The sequence below is a fragment of the Pipistrellus kuhlii genome, unplaced genomic scaffold (genome assembly GCF_014108245.1).
Source record: "Pipistrellus kuhlii isolate mPipKuh1 unplaced genomic scaffold, mPipKuh1.p scaffold_m20_p_2, whole genome shotgun sequence".
Lineage (NCBI taxonomy): Eukaryota > Metazoa > Chordata > Mammalia > Chiroptera > Vespertilionidae > Pipistrellus > Pipistrellus kuhlii.
In genome coordinates this window covers 156172014-156188867 of record NW_023425515.1, presented here as the reverse complement: position 1 = coordinate 156188867, position 16854 = coordinate 156172014, and the positions used below count along the sequence as shown (strand labels likewise).

Sequence of the window (16854 nt, the reverse complement as noted above, 5' to 3'; positions counted from 1 at the left end):
ATGAAGTTGGTCTGAAGGTTGTGAGTTATTGTTAAGCTGATTAAAATTATGTGGATGAGAGTTCATTCAGAAAAAGGAAAAAAAAAAAAGGAAATGAAAGAAAAAAAACCAAGTTCACCTTTTAAATAGAAAACCTTATTCAGTTCACCAAATATATCATATCTTCTCCCTGATCCCATGGGGACCCAAACATACTTACTAGGTAGAATTCCTGAGAGAAGGAAGTACTTCAAAATCCCAGTAAGCCCTTGAATAAAGTGCCTGTTTGTTACTGACCATGCAAAATTATGGTGATAGTAACATCATTAAATTTTAGAGTCAATTTTATATCAGTGGTTATGTTATTTTTATGAACTGAGTAAACTATAAATATGTCAGTATCAATTGTATATTCTTAGATTTTTATAATTGGGCATGTTCTACTTTTCTTTGCAAAGTGTTTCACAAAACTACTGTTCTTAATACTATAATGAGATTTGATGTTATTCTTAAAGTCAGTATATACTTCCTCATAATCACATATGGATAATTGCAGAGCCCTGTTGAATTCTATATACCTACCTTGAAATTCTCATAATTGATAATTGGTTTCTATTTGAATCAAATAGGAATGCTTTATTTCAAAGAAACCCATTATGTTCACTTACCACTTTCTTTGTGTTATTTCATAGCCAGTAGATATGGGCTATGGTAAAAATATTTTGTTTAAAGATTTTAAGACTTGAATACTCAGAATACACAACAGTCTTATGTGTACTTTCTGTAAGTTCCCGATCAGGCCATATGGGCTGTTATAAAAAGCACTGGTTAGGGGATATCTCCCTGAAGAAATGCTATTCATTCTTGAGGATTCAACTCAGATGTATTCCTGGGTAGTTTTCCCTGGATTTCTTAAGCAAAATTAATTCTCTCTCCAGAGTTTGTCCATGCACTGTGAACTCATGAATTCATTCCATAGTAGTATTCTTTGAATTAGGCTAGAAGGCTGTGAACTGAAGCTAGAGGCTGCATCTTATATCTTTGTACTCCCACCACTAAATATTACATAAATCAGAGGCCAAGTTGTCAGTTTTATTAGTAACTTATCTTAAAGTGATCATCTTTCTCTCTGGCCAGTGTGGCTCAGTTAGTTGGGTGTAATCCCAAGCACCTAAAGGTTGATGGTTTGATTACCGGTCAGGGCAATCAATGCGTAAATTAAAAATTTGATTCCCTGTAGTGGGTATGTAGGAGGCAGCTGTTCAATGTTTCTCTCTCATATCAATGTTTCTCTCCGTCTCTAAAAAAGAAAAAAAATCTATTAAAAAAAAAAGTAATCACTATTCCTCTCTGGTCCAAGTAATGATACTTGGACTGAGTTTCTGAAATCTAAGTTGCTCTGACTATTCACTTCCCATCAAAAGCCAGTGAGAATGGACAGCATTGTTGATGCTTGAAAGAGCTTGAAATGCAGCTCCCTAACATGTAAGATGACAGAGTGGTGCCTCTAACTCTAGGGCTCTAAGTCACAGCATTTGGGACTTTAATTTATGTGTATTTATCTGTACACTGAAAAAAGTAGAAAGAGTAAGATCAATAGCAGAAGTTATTCTATCTGCCATCTTTCTTGAGGAGTGTTTATCTGGAGTGGGTGTGAGGCAGAAGGAAGGCATCTTGCCTCCTTCATTTTCTGTAAGCTTTTTGTATCATCAGCATCTTGCTGTAAAAACATTCAAATGTTTAAAGGTTATGATTTTTTTTTAATGAATCAACTATATCTGATACTCAGTAAAATAATAAAAGTAGTTAGAGTAATTAAGAAACGGATGTCTGTCACTAAGGTGGCTTGTAACTATGACCACAGGCAATCTAGTACATAGGTCATTAAGAACTGAGAGATAAAAACCCACACTAAGCCTTAAAGGAGATTTAAAGGATTTTCTAGGATATTTTTTATTACATCCTTCTCCTTAGTTTTTTTACTCTTCAAAATAGGTGCAGCTATGTTTTGTTACCTAAACCAGTTGTTACTTTTTTCTAGATATAAAGGATAGAAGCATAAGAATCCTAGTTCTTGTGGGTTTTGTTTTTGTTTTTTAATACCTGTTTTACCAGTAAAATTCCTGAAATAAAGATTTACTAGTCACAATCTTACTCCTTTATAAAGCTGTTAGACATGCATTTCTCCATGATTGAATCTATGTTTCAACAATTTTTTATACCTCAAAATGCATTCATCAAATTCAATAATGAACATACAAAGAAATGTTGTTAGATTTTTAGTAATTTGGGGGATTTTAGTAGTCTTCCTTTCTTTTTCCAGAGTGAATGTAAAGTAGCAAAATTCCGTGATTATGAAGAAAAACTAATTGTTTCTGCCTGGTATAATAAGGTGAGTTGAAATTCAGTCAATGATTGGATGTTTAGAACAGTGTTTATCAAACATTTTGATCAGGAAACATGATGAAAATGTATTTATACCACAGATCAATATATACATATTATATATGTAAACAAGTTACCCTATGTGCATTGCATTCAGGTATTTTCTGTCATACTCTTTTTTTTTTTAATGTTGGTCATAATCCCAATTAACTATATATTTAAGTTTAATGTGTTTAGTTGATTTTTACTTTTTCAAAATCAGTAAATTGACCTCATGACTCATCCACCTTTACTTAAAGCACATGAAGTGTACATGCAACAATCCATAAATATTTTTTTAAAATCATTATTTGTGTTAAAACATTATATTTGTGTTCCATAAAAGGTTTCTTTAAAAATATGAATATATGTGTAATGCAATATAAAGTGCTTCTAGTAATCAGCATTTATTTTAACATCCCGTGAAGCCTCTCAGTGTGTCCTTTAATGTATTTGTTTTTTGTTTGTTTGTTTTTTTAAATCCAGGGACTACTTACTCCTCAGTAATTGTCCTTACAAGGAGAAAAATAGTATAAAATAATTAAAAATGTTTTTGCTTTTTTACTCTGAATATCTGTAGGATGTTTTCAAGAAAAGTAGCAGTTCATGGTTCTTTTGGGTTATTCAAATAAGCTAAAATAGATATTAACACATATACAACCTACCATAGGTTCTGCTTATTTAATATGAGATAATATTAATTTATAGACCCCCCTGTGCTTTACCACATAGAACTAGTTGTCTCTCTTCAGACATGCTTTGTTTCTTTCATGCCATCAAACTTTTTGTTCTTTTTTCTTTCCTTCACTGCTCTGTTTGGTAAAATCTGACTTAATTTAACAAGGCTTTGAAGGAAATTACTTGTGTAGTGTTCCTGGAATCTTCCATCATGGGTTAATCATTCTAGTTAATATAGAAGATTATGGATTATTTTCTTTGTTCTCCTGTGGCCCTTTAAAAAAAAAAATTTTTTTTTTTTCATCACCATTAATCCTCCCAAACCTTCCTCCACCTCCACTACCTCCTCCCCATGCAATTACCACACTGTTGTCCAGGAGTTCTTTCGTTTTTTTTTGTTTTTGCTCAATCCCTCCACCATCCCTAAGCTGCTCCCATGCCAGAGCTGTCAATCTCTCTATCTCTATTTTGCTTGTTATCTCAGTTTAGTCATTAGATTCCACATATAAGTGAAATCATATGATACTTATTTCTCTGACTGGCTTATTTCACTTAGCATAATATTCTCCAGGTCCATCCATGCTGTCTCAAGGATAAAATTTTCTTTTTTTACAGCCAACCAGTATTCCATTGTGTAAATGTACCAGAGCTTTTTTATCTATTCATCTGCTGATGGATACTTGGGTTGCTTCCAAATCATGGCTGTTGTAAATAACATTACAATGAACATAGGGCTGTATATATTATAAATTCGTATTTCTGGTTTCAGATAAATTTTCAGAAGTGGAATCACTGGGTCATAAAGCAGTTCCATTTTTAATTTTTTGAAGTGTCTCCATACTGCTTTCCATAGTGGCTGCACTAGTCTTCATTCCGACCTTGTTTGTTGATAATATTAATGATAGCCATTCTGATATCTCATTGTGGTGTTAATTTACATCTCTCTATTAGTGAACTTGAGCATCTTTTCATATGTCTATTGACCATTTTTCATATGTCTTATGTCCATTTTTTTCTTTAATTGGATTGTTTGTTTTTATTTGGTGTTGAGTTTATAAGTTATTTATAAATTTAGGATATTAACTCCTTATCACATGTATGAACAAATATATTGTCCCATTCAGTGGATTGTCTTTACATTTTATAGATGGTTTCCTTTGTTATGAAAAAAACTTTTTAGTTTGATGTAGTTCTATTTGTTCATTTTTCTTTTGTTTTCCTTGCCCTAGAGGTACATCAGAAAAAAATATTGCTACGAGAAATGGCTGTAATTTTACTGCCTATGTTTTCATCTAAGATTTTTATGATCCTAATATTTAAGTCTGTAATTCATTTTTAGTTTATTCTTGTGTGTGGTGTAAGAAAATGGTCTGGTTTCTTTTTCTTTCTTTTTTTTTTTTTGCATTTATCTGTCTAATCTTCCAACACTTTTATTAAGAGACTAACTTTACCCCATTGTATGTTTTTACCTCCTTTGTTCAAATATTGCTGTAAAAGCATGGGGTCATTTCTGGACTATCTTTTCTGTTCCATTGATCTATATGACTTTTTTTTTTATTCCAGTAGTACTATACTGTTTTTTAAAAGTGTTTTTAAAAATATGTTTTTATTGATTTAAGGGAGAGAGAGAAAGAGATAGAAGCATCCATAATGAGAATCATTGATTGGCTGCCTCCTGCAAGCCCTCTATTGGGGATGAAGCCCACAATCCAGGCATGTGTCCTAACCAGTAATCGAACCATGACCCCTGATTCATGGGTTAACACTCAACCACTGAGCCACACCAGCTGAGCACTATGCTTTTTTGATAACTATGGACTTGTAGTACAGTTTGGTGATAGGTAGCATGAGTCCTCCACTTTGTTCTTTTTTTCTCATGATCATATTGCTGTTTGGGGTCTATTGTGGTTCCATATAAAATTTGGGAATAATTCTGTGACATATGCCATTGGTATCTTGATAGAAATTGCATTGAATTCATAGATTGCTCTGGGTAGTATGGACATTTTAATGATGTTAATTCTTCCTATTCATGAACAAGGTATATGCTTTCACTTATTTGCATCTTCTTCAGTTTATTGCTTTGGTGTCTTATGCTTTTCCAAGGACAGGTATTTTACATTTTTGCTTAAATTTATTCCTGGGTATTTATTCCTTTTGAAGCAATTTTGAATGGGATTGTTTTCTTAGTTTTATTTTCTGATAGTTCTTTGTGCCTCCAAGTCTTACTAGGGTGGCCTAATGTAGTAGGTGTCCTGTGGAACCCAATGGTGCAGTCTCCTGAGCTGGGTGCTCTATGAATGTTCCTTGTGGGTGTTTTGTGGGCCTTCTTGTTGTAATTGAGTCTTAATTACTTGATTACTATTAGCCTGTTTGTGTGTGCATTTGACCCTTAGGCTGTCCAGCTGTGAGGCTTATGCACCAAGGCATTATGCATTAGCAGCTGCTAATCACATGAAATGGAATTTGCCTTGGCAGGGTTTGATGCCTGACAATATCTTCCTAAAGAAATGTTGCTTCACAAGCTTAACAACAGAGCAAAGTCCAATAAGCTTCACAAGCTTATTGGACTTTGCTCTGTTGTTGTCTGAAGCTGGCCACTGGGTATATTGGTCTGGGCCTCATGAGGGGGATTCAGCTGCAGGTCTATGTCAGGCACTGCCTATGACTGGCTCTGGGCACCCTGTTTGCTGCTATCCATGACCCAGTTGTGGCTCCCCTTTCTGGACCTAGGTGCATGCAGAAAGCACCAAGCTGAGCACCAAGGCTGGCTTTGTTTCAAAGTATCCAGAGATCCACCTCTGCTTGTAAGCTGCCTGGTAGGCTTAGTTACTGAAAGAACCTCAGGCTATATTTCTTAGTAGGGTGTAACTCCACAGGGTAGAATAAGAGGCATGTAGCAGGTAGGGCTATTGCTTACCCCAGGCTGATGCCACATGGAGGGGAATGCTTTGCTGGAGAAAGATGGCTTCTGCAGAATGCAGGAATGACTCAGCACAAGGATCCTGGGCTGCTGATCCTTCAGCTCTCTCCCCAGGGCCACCAACCCTAGACTCCCCTCATGCAGCTCTAGTTCATTCTGCCCTCTCTCTGCCAGAGCCAGGGTGAGTGGCTGCAAACGAAATACTGTGTTGACCCTTTAAGAGGGTGCTTGCATCTCTATGCTATCTCCCCCTGGTAGACACAAACCCCACTGGTTTTCACAGCTGGTGTTTTGTGGGCTCCTTTCCCAGTTCTGTTGTTCTAGGCTTGCGAGCCTACATTGGAATTTAGACCCTACACTTCTCAGGGGCAATAACTCTCCCAGGGGCAATAACTCTCCCACCCTCCCACAGCTGAGATATTTCTCGAGAACTTTAGCTACTTCCCATTGGAGCCCAGTCAGCCTTCTCATGCCTCTGCACTTTCTGCCATTCTTGGTGTGACTTCTTCTGTAAGTCTGTGGTTATAAGGCTTCTTTTCAGCTAATCTTCAGTTGGTTATTCAGGATGATTTTTTCATACTTTAGTTGTAATTCCATTTTGGTCTAGGGAGGAGATTAGTGTAGCTTCCACCTAAACTGCCACCATCTTCCCAGATCTCTGTGGATTTTTAGTACATAAATCATTAAAAATATTAAAGCTAAATAATGCATTATTTATTCATTTTTCAACTTATATGTTTTGAGCATCTTCTTGATTCTGTGTCTTATATTAATCATTATTCTCAGTTCAGTAAACTTGGGTGATGTGGTCTAGTGAGAAAGAAGTAATGATTTCCCTTACTAAGAAATCCAATAGCTACAATTAGTAATTTTGTTAGGTATCAATACGTAGGTAGATCATAGTAAATTTGAACAGTATTGTGGTTCTCAGACTTAAGCATGCATCTGAAGACTTTGTTAAATATTGGACTCTCCTACAGAGCTTCTTACTCACTAGGTCTGGGTAGCATAAAACTTACATTTTTTAACAAATTTTCGTTGGTGCTAATGTTAATCCAGGGGTCACACTTAAGGTAACCTTTGACCCAAGCTTTTATATTGTGTTCTGGGTGCTCATTGTGGGTGGAGTGATTGCCCAAATGCAGAATTTTTGCTTTGGAACCTTTTTAATTGTTCTTGTAATTAAAGTTAGTTCTAGAGCATTATTTTAAGGTCTGTTTTTAATGGTTTTATATTTAATGGATTAACATAGGGAAACTAGGTTTTATGTCCTTATTTTCTTCTTACTAGCAGTACCAGGTACAGATGAATTAATTTCTGCACTCTTATTCTTTAAATTAAAAAATGAAGCAAACCAGCTTTGTAATATTGTTTCGAGGATTAAATAACTTTATGTATGTAGAAAGCACTTTAAATTCTAACTCTAAGTAGTCATTTTATTATTTTTTTATTTTTGTTCAGAGTCTAGCATTCCAGAAACTGGGGATGGAATCTAGACTTGTGAGCAGCAGCGGGGCTGGCAAAGACCCTGCTGCCTGTCCTCCTGCACGGTCTTTCTTAGCACAGCAGCGGCACATCACCAACTCCCGAAGAAATCTCTCTGTTAAAGTTCCTGCTGCAACCTCTGATTAAACTGCTAAAGACAACAAGCAGAAGTGCCCTTAAAATAGTTTGTGTCTTTCAACCAACTACCAGACTGAAAAAAAATATGTTTATGATGTTGGATATCAGCTGTTCAAGAGGCACGGAATTAAGTTTGCTGGCTGACTTTGAAAGCAAAATATAGAATTAGCTATTTCTCTGAGGGATTAGGCAGCCACCTAAACATTTGTGCTTTGAGACTACTGTAATTTCAAATTCACTTTGTATGTTTTAGTTAGTATTTTCATTTGTGTCAGTAAATTGGTTAATTTGCAATGTGTAATCAGTAATAAGTAATTTAAAAATGCATCTATATTCATTTTATTGTTTTGGTCCATATAAAAATAAGCTTAAAGAAGGCACATGTAGAACTATAAAAGAGTTGTATTTTTTTACTTGATATATATGAGGCTTGACCTCTAGCCCCTAACTCTGTCTTTTAATGGGTATATCTTATCGTGAAGTAGAAGATAACGACATTTGGAAGTTTTGATTGTTGAAATGACTCTGTTATAGCAAAGTGACTATTCAGAAGAGGTTATATACTTCTGTTACTTACCATAAGCAGGGCTTCTATGCGGCATGGTGGAAATGGGAAGGGTAAGTGGATAAACTGATTTTCTGACAGGTAACAAGCAAAAAATATACTTTGTATGAAACATCCACATGTTCTTTAATATAATTAATAACAATAATAATTATTTTACTTTTAAGCATAAAATTATCAGGACTTATGCTAAAAATGCTATAATAATTTTGCCTCCTAAGAAGAAATGGTGCAGCAATGAAACAATTTGGAATCAAGTTAATTTTGTTTAATAAGAAAGCATTCTGTCTTGGGCTGTGTTTATGGTATTCAGTTCGTTTCTGCCCAAAGCCCGTTATTTTCAAAGGTGTTACTTTCTCATTATTTAAGAGTTCCTTGTTGGAATTTTAATTAGTTGAGAGTAAAATGTGTGCTGTTCAATATTGTAGCCAGAAGCCACATGTGGCAATTTTAGTTAAGCTAATTAAAATTAAGTTTTTTTTGTTGCACCAGCCACAGTTCAAATGCTCAGTATCCACATTGGCTAATGGCTACAGAATTAATGCAGACATAAAGTATTTCCATCATTGCAGAAAGTTCTGAACAGTGCCATGCTAACTCTTCTTATAATAACATTGAAACACACCTTGCTGTTAGACCACAAAAGTAAAAAGAAGAAAATGTCAGGTCTTTTTCAGTTTGAAAAGGAATTGAATTGTGGCAAAACTAGCATTTGCATTCCTTAAAGTTGAATAGCTTGTGTTGTGACATTCATAGTTAAACTTTGCAGTACTCTTCAGAATCAGCTGCACACTTACCCGCTTGTGCGTAGACCAGGCAGGGGTCAGCACACTTTTCTGTAAAGGCGCAGATAGTAGTTAGTTAATTTAGGTGTTGTTGGCCATGTGATCAATAGCAGGTAAATCAGCTCTGCCTTTATGTATGAAAGCAGTAGCCATACACAGTATGTAAACCAAATAGGCATGGTTGTGTTTCAATAAAATTTACAAAAACTGGTGTTAGTTCAGATTTGGCCTGGAGGCAGTAGACCTCCTTCGATCTCGAGTTTATTCTTAGTCTTTCCTTGAAAATATCAATATTGTTCCATTTGCAGTGTTATTTATTTAGATTCTTGGTGGTTGTTTTTTTTAATTCTCTACCAGTAATTTTTTTTTAATTACTGAAAATACAAGAATTGCTTTCATACTGTATTTCATAGTGGTCTCTGAGATTAGGGCACATCTGTCAGGATATTTTGTTTTATCAGGGTTACTTTTGTTGACTACCTCTTAGATTTTGGTGTCTTTTTTCAGTGCAGTTTTATAGTTGGTTTGCTTCTACATATAGCCTTATAGTCTTTGCGTGCCTGTGACTTTTGGTGAAATGAAAATGTATTAGCATGCCAATTAAAATTTTCTAAGTATATGGCGTTTTAGAATATTTTGGTCAGTGTAAGACATGAGCTCCTTTGGCATTTACTACTTGCTTATAATTGAAAATTTACAACCTTGTCAAGCTCCCTTTTAATGAAACTTATTGTAAAACATCAATGCCAATAAATTAATATTTTCACAATTCAATTGATCACAAATTTTCTATTATACTTGGAATTTCTAAGTAATTTGTGCAATTTATGAATAAGGACTTAAAGCTAGATTCTTTTATCTTAATAGAGAAAAAGCAAATTTTGTGATTTACTACTTTTCTAGTTTATAAGTAGAATTTAAATTGCTTGATACCTAAGTATTTATACAATACTAATGTAATTTAAAGTTCTATATTATTGTGATTTAATCATATGGAAATTTAGGAATTGATCAGAAGTGAGATTGTTTTCCACATCTGGTTAATAGAGTGAAATTGACACCCTGTGGGTGGTAAAGCATCATAAATATGCCTCATAAACCATGAATTATACATGTCTGTGTTATAACTGATGCTTAAGTGCATATACCAGGGAAGAGAAATTTAGCATTTATCTTATGTGGTAATGAGTTGAATGTCCCAGTGATAATAAAGTAAAACCACAGATCATTTGGAAATTATCTTTAATTTTGAGCATTTGCTGTGTAATTAATATCACTTTCTCTTTTTAAAATAAGTATGTATACTTATGGCAATGATGTTTACCCTGAGATTAACTTAATGTATTGAGAAATATTTTAAGTTCACTGTTTTTGTTTTTTTAATAAATAAGGCTGCTGAACTAATGATTTAGTATAGATTAAAAATTAATGTCTTGTCTTGGCTATTGTTTCTAAGTGATTAGAGCACTGGTGCATGTACCAAAGCGTCTTGAGTTCCATTCTCCATCAAGGGTGCATATGTGGGTTGCAGGTTTGATCTCTAATCCAGGTTCGGGTGCATGTAGCAAGCAACCAACCGATATTTCTCTCTCTCTCTCTTCCCCTTTCCCCTTATTATGTTTCCTCTCCTGCCCTCCCTTCCACTTTCTCTAAAAGTCAATAGAAAAAATACCTTTGGGTGAGATTTAACAACAGAAAAGAATTAAATTATTGTCTAGAAACATTAAACTGGACATTCCTCATGAAGGTATCATCTTGGATACTGGAGTGCTGATTTGAATGCTAGATAATGCTTGTACACCTATACCTGTTTCTGTATAGTGGCACATTGGCTCTGTGGGGTGGTTTATAGGGCACAATACTACAGTGTTAGGTTCTCTGTGTGTATATTTAACAAGAACCATTCCGCTGTAAAATGAGTATAGATGGTTGTATGCCTACAGTCTTATTGTGAACCTACCTATACATTACGAAAAGTCATTTGGGAATTTATAAAGCACTAAAGCGTAACCACAAAAGACAGTGGTGTGCAGTTGTTAAACATGGTGTAGCTTTATTGTAATGTTGAGTTTATAAAAGGTCCTTTCTATTTTCCATGGCAAAGACTTTGACACTTGAAAAATAGAAGCAATATTTGATTTATTTTTGTAAGTATTTAGAATATTTTAAATAAATGATTGTCCAATAGCAGTATAATGTTGTAAAATGTTTTAGCAAATAAAGTTTCTGATTCTGTGTGATGGTTATGATTGATTTTTATTAGGTATAGGTATATGTTTATTTGCTGCTTTAAATAAAGACTTAAAATATTTAGATCAGAAAAGGAAAATAATAGCACTAATTTAATTTTTTTAATGTTCTATGTTTGAATAGATGTGTAGTAGTAATTTTTTGGTTTGCCCAGTTACATCTCCAGTTTCACTACTGGAAGCTAGGCATTATGTATCATTGTGGATTCAAAACATTTCTGTCTTTTCTTTGGCAGAGATTGCTACTCATCTCTTTATTTCCATTCTCTCGTTTGTCCTTTTGTAATAGAATCCCATATTTTAGCTTGTTACATTTACCTTACCTCTAGGGAGAAAAAAATAAGTACTTCTTGGATTCCCTTATAACTAGGTAGGGTCATTTCACTGAGTTCCGGCTGAAGAAATGTGAAGAGTAGTGATGTATGCCTATAAAAAGAATGGGTATGTTTGCCCCAGCCCTTTCCCTTTCTAGAATGCCATGGTCTGAAGGTGACTATCAAGGGCAGTGGACCAATAAGGAAGAAAGGACTTGCATCCTTGAAGTCACCACCTTGCCAGATCAACTGCGGACCTACAGTCCATATTTCTCTTATTTAAGCAAGTGGTTTATCATAGCTATTTTATTTTGGGGTCTCTCTCTTCTGGCATCTTATTTTATTTCCCTATCTATACAGGCTTGTCAAAATAAGTTGTGAAAGTTTTTGAGAAGTGCAGGTGCTCCATGTTCTTGGATTATGTTTTGGGAAGGTTTAATGCCCTTGGTGTTAGTAGAGGCTCAATGAATGTTTATTTAATGCCGAGAGTAAAGTTAATGTGCCAGATAAGCAAAGGTGTAGACAAAAGTGAAGTTCTGTCTCACTTTAGGTAGATCTTCATGATCCCCGAAGACCACTTTTCTCTAAATTTAACTTTCTGGACTGGCCCAACATCACCTAATGTTATAAGTGGTTCATTAAGAGCGACTCAAGATTCTAGACCTGCACTGACCAATATGTGGGCTGCTAGCACATTAGATAATCATAAATTTTAATGAAATTTTATTTCCTCATTATAGCCTCACATGGCCATGACTATGATATTGGACAGTGCAGATAGAGGACAGTTCTGTCATCACCAAAGATTCTCATGGACAGCTCTGTTCCAAAGGCCTAGGTTGAATGGACACGTTCTGTATTTCTTGGAAGTTCCCCATGATGTGGGATCACACACATGTAGTAAGGTGAAGCTTTCAGACATATCCCTGCACAGTGACACGCAGGGAGAGAGCCGCTGTGGGTCTGATGGTAAAGTGCTCCCTCCATCTAGTTTGTGGATTCAAATGTTTTGTGGATTCAAAACATTTCTGGCTGCAGCAACTTGCCCTCAGTACCTGGTAAATGTTACATTTTGAACCTTTTGCTTCAGCTTAAACATTCCCCTCTTCCATAAATGCTTCCATAATTTCTCAAGGTGAGAAATCCATTTTTCTAAAAGGTGAAGTCTTTGTCTTAGTGACCTTAATTAATCTTACATACTTTTTAAAAACAGGTATATATCCAAGATTGAACAACTGAAGGATATTTTTTTCCATTGACTTTTAGAGTATAAAGGAAGGGAAAAGGGAAAGGAGGGGAGAGGGGGGAAAGAGAGAGAAACATCAATGTGAGAGAGACACATCGATTTGTTGCCTCTAGCATAAGCCCCAACTGGGGACAGGTATGAACCTGCAACCTAGGCATGTGCCCTTGACTAGGAATTGAACCCAGATCCCCTCAGTCCATGGGCCAATGTTCTAACCACTTAGAAAACTGGCTAGAGCTAGGCTAAGTTTCTTGAAGTCGGGGACTATAGCTTATCTCTGTTGCCCTCTGGTACTTGGAATACTGTCTTCCACTAAGTCAGCAAATATGTACCAGCTGAACTACAGTTGCTGGTGATGGACTGAATATTTTCGGTAGAAATCACTCTCAAGATGATCTGAAGGAATTGGAGGAGTGCATTGGAAGGAACACCTACATAGGCAAGAAATTAACAGATTTTTATTTCAGCCCTACAACTAAATAGCTCCTATTTCTAAGCCTCTTTCTTGGTTTTACCAATAGTCATATTTTTATAAGCGCTTCATTGAGATAAAATTCAAATACCATATGAACACATTTAAAAAGTGTATAAATCAGAAGTTTGTAGGATATTCACAGTTGTGTGACTATCACCATTTCTCTAAAAACATGTTGTCACCTCAAATAGAAACCCTGCAGCCGTTACTGTCTGATCTGCTGGTCCTCTCCTCCCACCCCTGAGTACCACTAGTCTGCTTTCTCTGCCTGTTTTGGACATTTCATATCAATGGAATCATACAAAATGTGAGCTTTCATGAATAGACTCTTAAGCATTAGGCTTTTAAGGTTCATTCTGTAGTATGCTTCCTTTATTTCTTTTTATTGCTGAACTAGAGACCTAGTGCATGAAATTTGTGCACGGGGCAGGGTGGGGGGGAGGTGTCCCTCAGCCCAGCCTACACCCTCTCCAACCTGGGAACCTTCGAGGGATGTCCGATTGCCCATTTAGGCCCAATTTTGTGAGATCGGGCCTAAATAGGCAGTCCTACATCCCTCTCATAATCCAGGACTGCTGGCTCCCAACCGCTTGCCTGCCTCTGCCTGATTGCCCCTAACCGCTTCTGCTTGCTAGCCTGATCACCCCCTAACCACTCCCATGCCAGCCTGATTGATATCTACTCCCCTGCCAGCCGGTTTGCCCCCAACTTCCCTTCTCTGCTGGCCAGGTTAGCCCTAACTGCCCTCCCCTGCAGGATTGATCGCTTCCAACTGCCTTTCCTTGCAGGCCTAGTGCCTCCCAACTGCCCTCCCCTGCTGGCCATCATGTGTCCACATGGGGGCAGCTACTGTGTGTTGGAGTGATGGTCAATCTGCATATTGTTCTTTGTAGGGGTGTCGAACTCAATCAAAGAAGGGGCCAAAATCTAAAATCCAGCCTAAATCGCGGGCCGAATGGTTTACTGAACAGTCATAAACTGTCATTGTGATGGAAACGCAGCGGAGTGCAGTGATGACAGCATGGTGCATGGGTGGGGGCCAGCTGGTTTGCCCTGAAGGGTGTCCCGGATCAGGGTGGGGGTTCTCTTGGGGTGAGGAACGGCTTGAGCAAGGCGCCTGCAGTGGTTTGCAGGCCAGCCACACCCCCTGCTGACCCAAGTGGAGGCCCTGGTATCTGGAATTTATTTACCTTCTACAATTGAAACTTTGTAGCCTGGAGTGGAGCCAAGCCTCCTGCTTGCTCCATGGCGGGAGCTATTTCAGTTTGGATTTGTTTACCTTCTATAATTGAAACTTTGTAGCCTTAAGTGGAAGCCTAGGCTGTTAAGGGCTGGAGGAAAGCTTGGCTTCTGCCGTTGCCTGGGAAACCCAAGCCTCCCTCCTGCTCTGTGTGGCTGTAGCCATCTTGGTTGGGTTTATTTGCATACTCACTCTGATTGGCTGATAAACGTGGCTGGTGGGCATGGCTTGTGGGTGTAGCAGCAGAGTGATGATTAATTTACATATTACTCTTTTATTAGGTAGGCTAATATTTTGTTACATGTTTGTGCCACCTTTTGTTTAGTTGTTCATCAGTTGATGGATTTTTGGGTTCTGGCTATTCTGAATAATTCTGCTATGTACATTCATGTCCACATTTTTGTGTGGAAGTAGGTTTCATTTATCTTGGATATATATACCACCACAGTCTGATTATGTCCCTGTAAAACTTTTATGTTGAAATCCTGCCCCCTAAGATGATAGAAATCAGGAGGTACAATCTTTGGGAGGCGATTAGATCCTGAAGGCTCATAAATGGGTTTAATGCCCATATAACAGGCCTGAGAAAACCTTCCTTCCCCTCCCACCATGTGAGGACACAGCAAACAGGTGTTGTCCCTGAGTCAGAAGATGTGCCCTTGCCACACACCAGATCTGTCGGCACCTTCATGTTGGCCTTGCTGCCTCCCGCCTGCACTGTGAGAAAAACATTATAATGTACCCAGTTTATAGTATTTTGTGATAGCAGTTCAATTGATACATATACTTGTGAATGAAGCTGCTGGGTCATATAATAAGTCATGTTGAACATTTTGAGGAACTGCCAGACTGTTTTCTAAAGTGCCTGCAATATTTCACAATTCCACCACCAACGTGAGTTAGTTTGTCCACATCCTCACCTGAAATAGCCATTATTTTAGCTATCCTAGTGTGTGATGTGGTATCTCGTTGTAGTTTTGAGTGGCACTTCCCTAAAAATTAATGATGTTAACCATAGTTTGATATTTAATTACTCATTTGTATCTCTATCATCTTTAAAGAAATGCCTATTAAAATTACTTTCCAGTTTTTTAATTAGTCTATTTGTCTTTGTATTGCTATTTATTGTGGATCCAAATTCTTATTAGATATGTGACTTAATAATTTTATACTGTCCTGTGGGTTGTCTCTCTATTCTTTTGGAAGTTTTGTTTGTAGAACAAGATATTTTAATTTTGACAAATTCCAGTTTACCAATTTTTTCTTCTTTTTTTACTTGTGCTTTTGGTGTTATATTTAAGAAACCAAAAGTCAGGAAGATTTCCCCCTATACTTTCTTTTAGGATTTTTATAAGTTTACATCCTATAGTAGCCTGTAAGCCATTTTGAGATAAATTTTACGTATGGTGTGAGGCAGAGGTTCAGTTTTATTTTGCTGCATGTGGATATCAACTTCTCCCAGTACAGCTTTTTGAAAAGATTATTCTTTCTCCATTGAATTGTTTTGGCCCCTAGTTGAAAATCACCTGACCTTTCCTGAATGCTTTTATTCCTAAACACTCAAGTCTAGTGCCTTGGTCTACACGTCTACCCTTGTGCCAGTACCACACAATTGTGATTACCATAGCTTTGTAGTAAGTGTTAAAATTAGTAATTAAGTATCCTAAATTTTCTTTTTCAGGATTGCTTTGGCTATTTTAAAAATGCCACAGAGCTCACTTCTTACTGAGATCCAGCTTTTTTTTTTTTTTTAAGTGCTCAGATTGTTGCAAGAATTCAGTTAATTTCCATAGTTCTGATTTTGACAAGTTTGCTAGTCTTTTCAGGGTTTTTATGGAGGAGTGAATTTTGGGAGGTCACTTTGCCATTTGAGAAGTTCTTCTCTCCAGGTCAGATTTTTAGAAGTAAAAGGGGTCTTAGTGTGCAATCTTTGAAGTCCACATTGTCCAGAATATGCAACTAAGGTGCAGAGAGGTAAACGGTTTGCTGCATAGGAACAGAAACTTCTGACACACTGAAGCATTAACATTTCTGCTCTGCCTCAGTCCCTTGACTCCTCCCCACCCAGAGGTTCAACATTTACTGAGCATCTATTATGTATCAAAACCATTAGGTACTGAACCTATGTAAGCAAGGCACAATCATCTCTGCAAAGCTGAGTATAATTGGGAAAGTACCTGGCAATAGCAAATTAAAATTTTTGACTAACGTTCTCAGAGAATGGATGGAGGAGGGAGCAACTGACTGGGAGAGTCAAGAAAAATGTCATTGAGGAGTTGACATCAAAGTTGAGTCTGCCAGGTATAATTAGATATTTCTTACAGAAAACATCTTAATAATAAAAGTGTAATAT

The 16854-nt window shown here is 36.7% G+C and overlaps 1 protein-coding gene across 7 annotated transcripts in view; it reads left to right on the top strand.

The window, feature by feature from the left end:
• Positions 1 to 11212, top strand: part of HOOK1 (hook microtubule tethering protein 1) — a 64381-nt gene extending 53169 nt beyond the window's left edge. For 5 of the 7 annotated variants that reach the window (XM_036446814.2, XM_045584546.1, XM_045584548.1 and 2 more), the window contains 2 exons: positions 2303 to 2371; positions 7466 to 11212. In XM_036446814.2, the coding sequence (XP_036302707.1) occupies positions 2303 to 2371; positions 7466 to 7636 (240 nt within the window). In that variant the 3' untranslated portion in view covers positions 7637 to 11212. The remainder of the gene's footprint in view (positions 1 to 2302; positions 2372 to 7465) is intronic. The other 2 variants (XM_045584550.1, XM_045584547.1) reach the window with 1 other exon arrangement.
• Positions 11213 to 16854: the final 5642 nt, after the last annotated feature.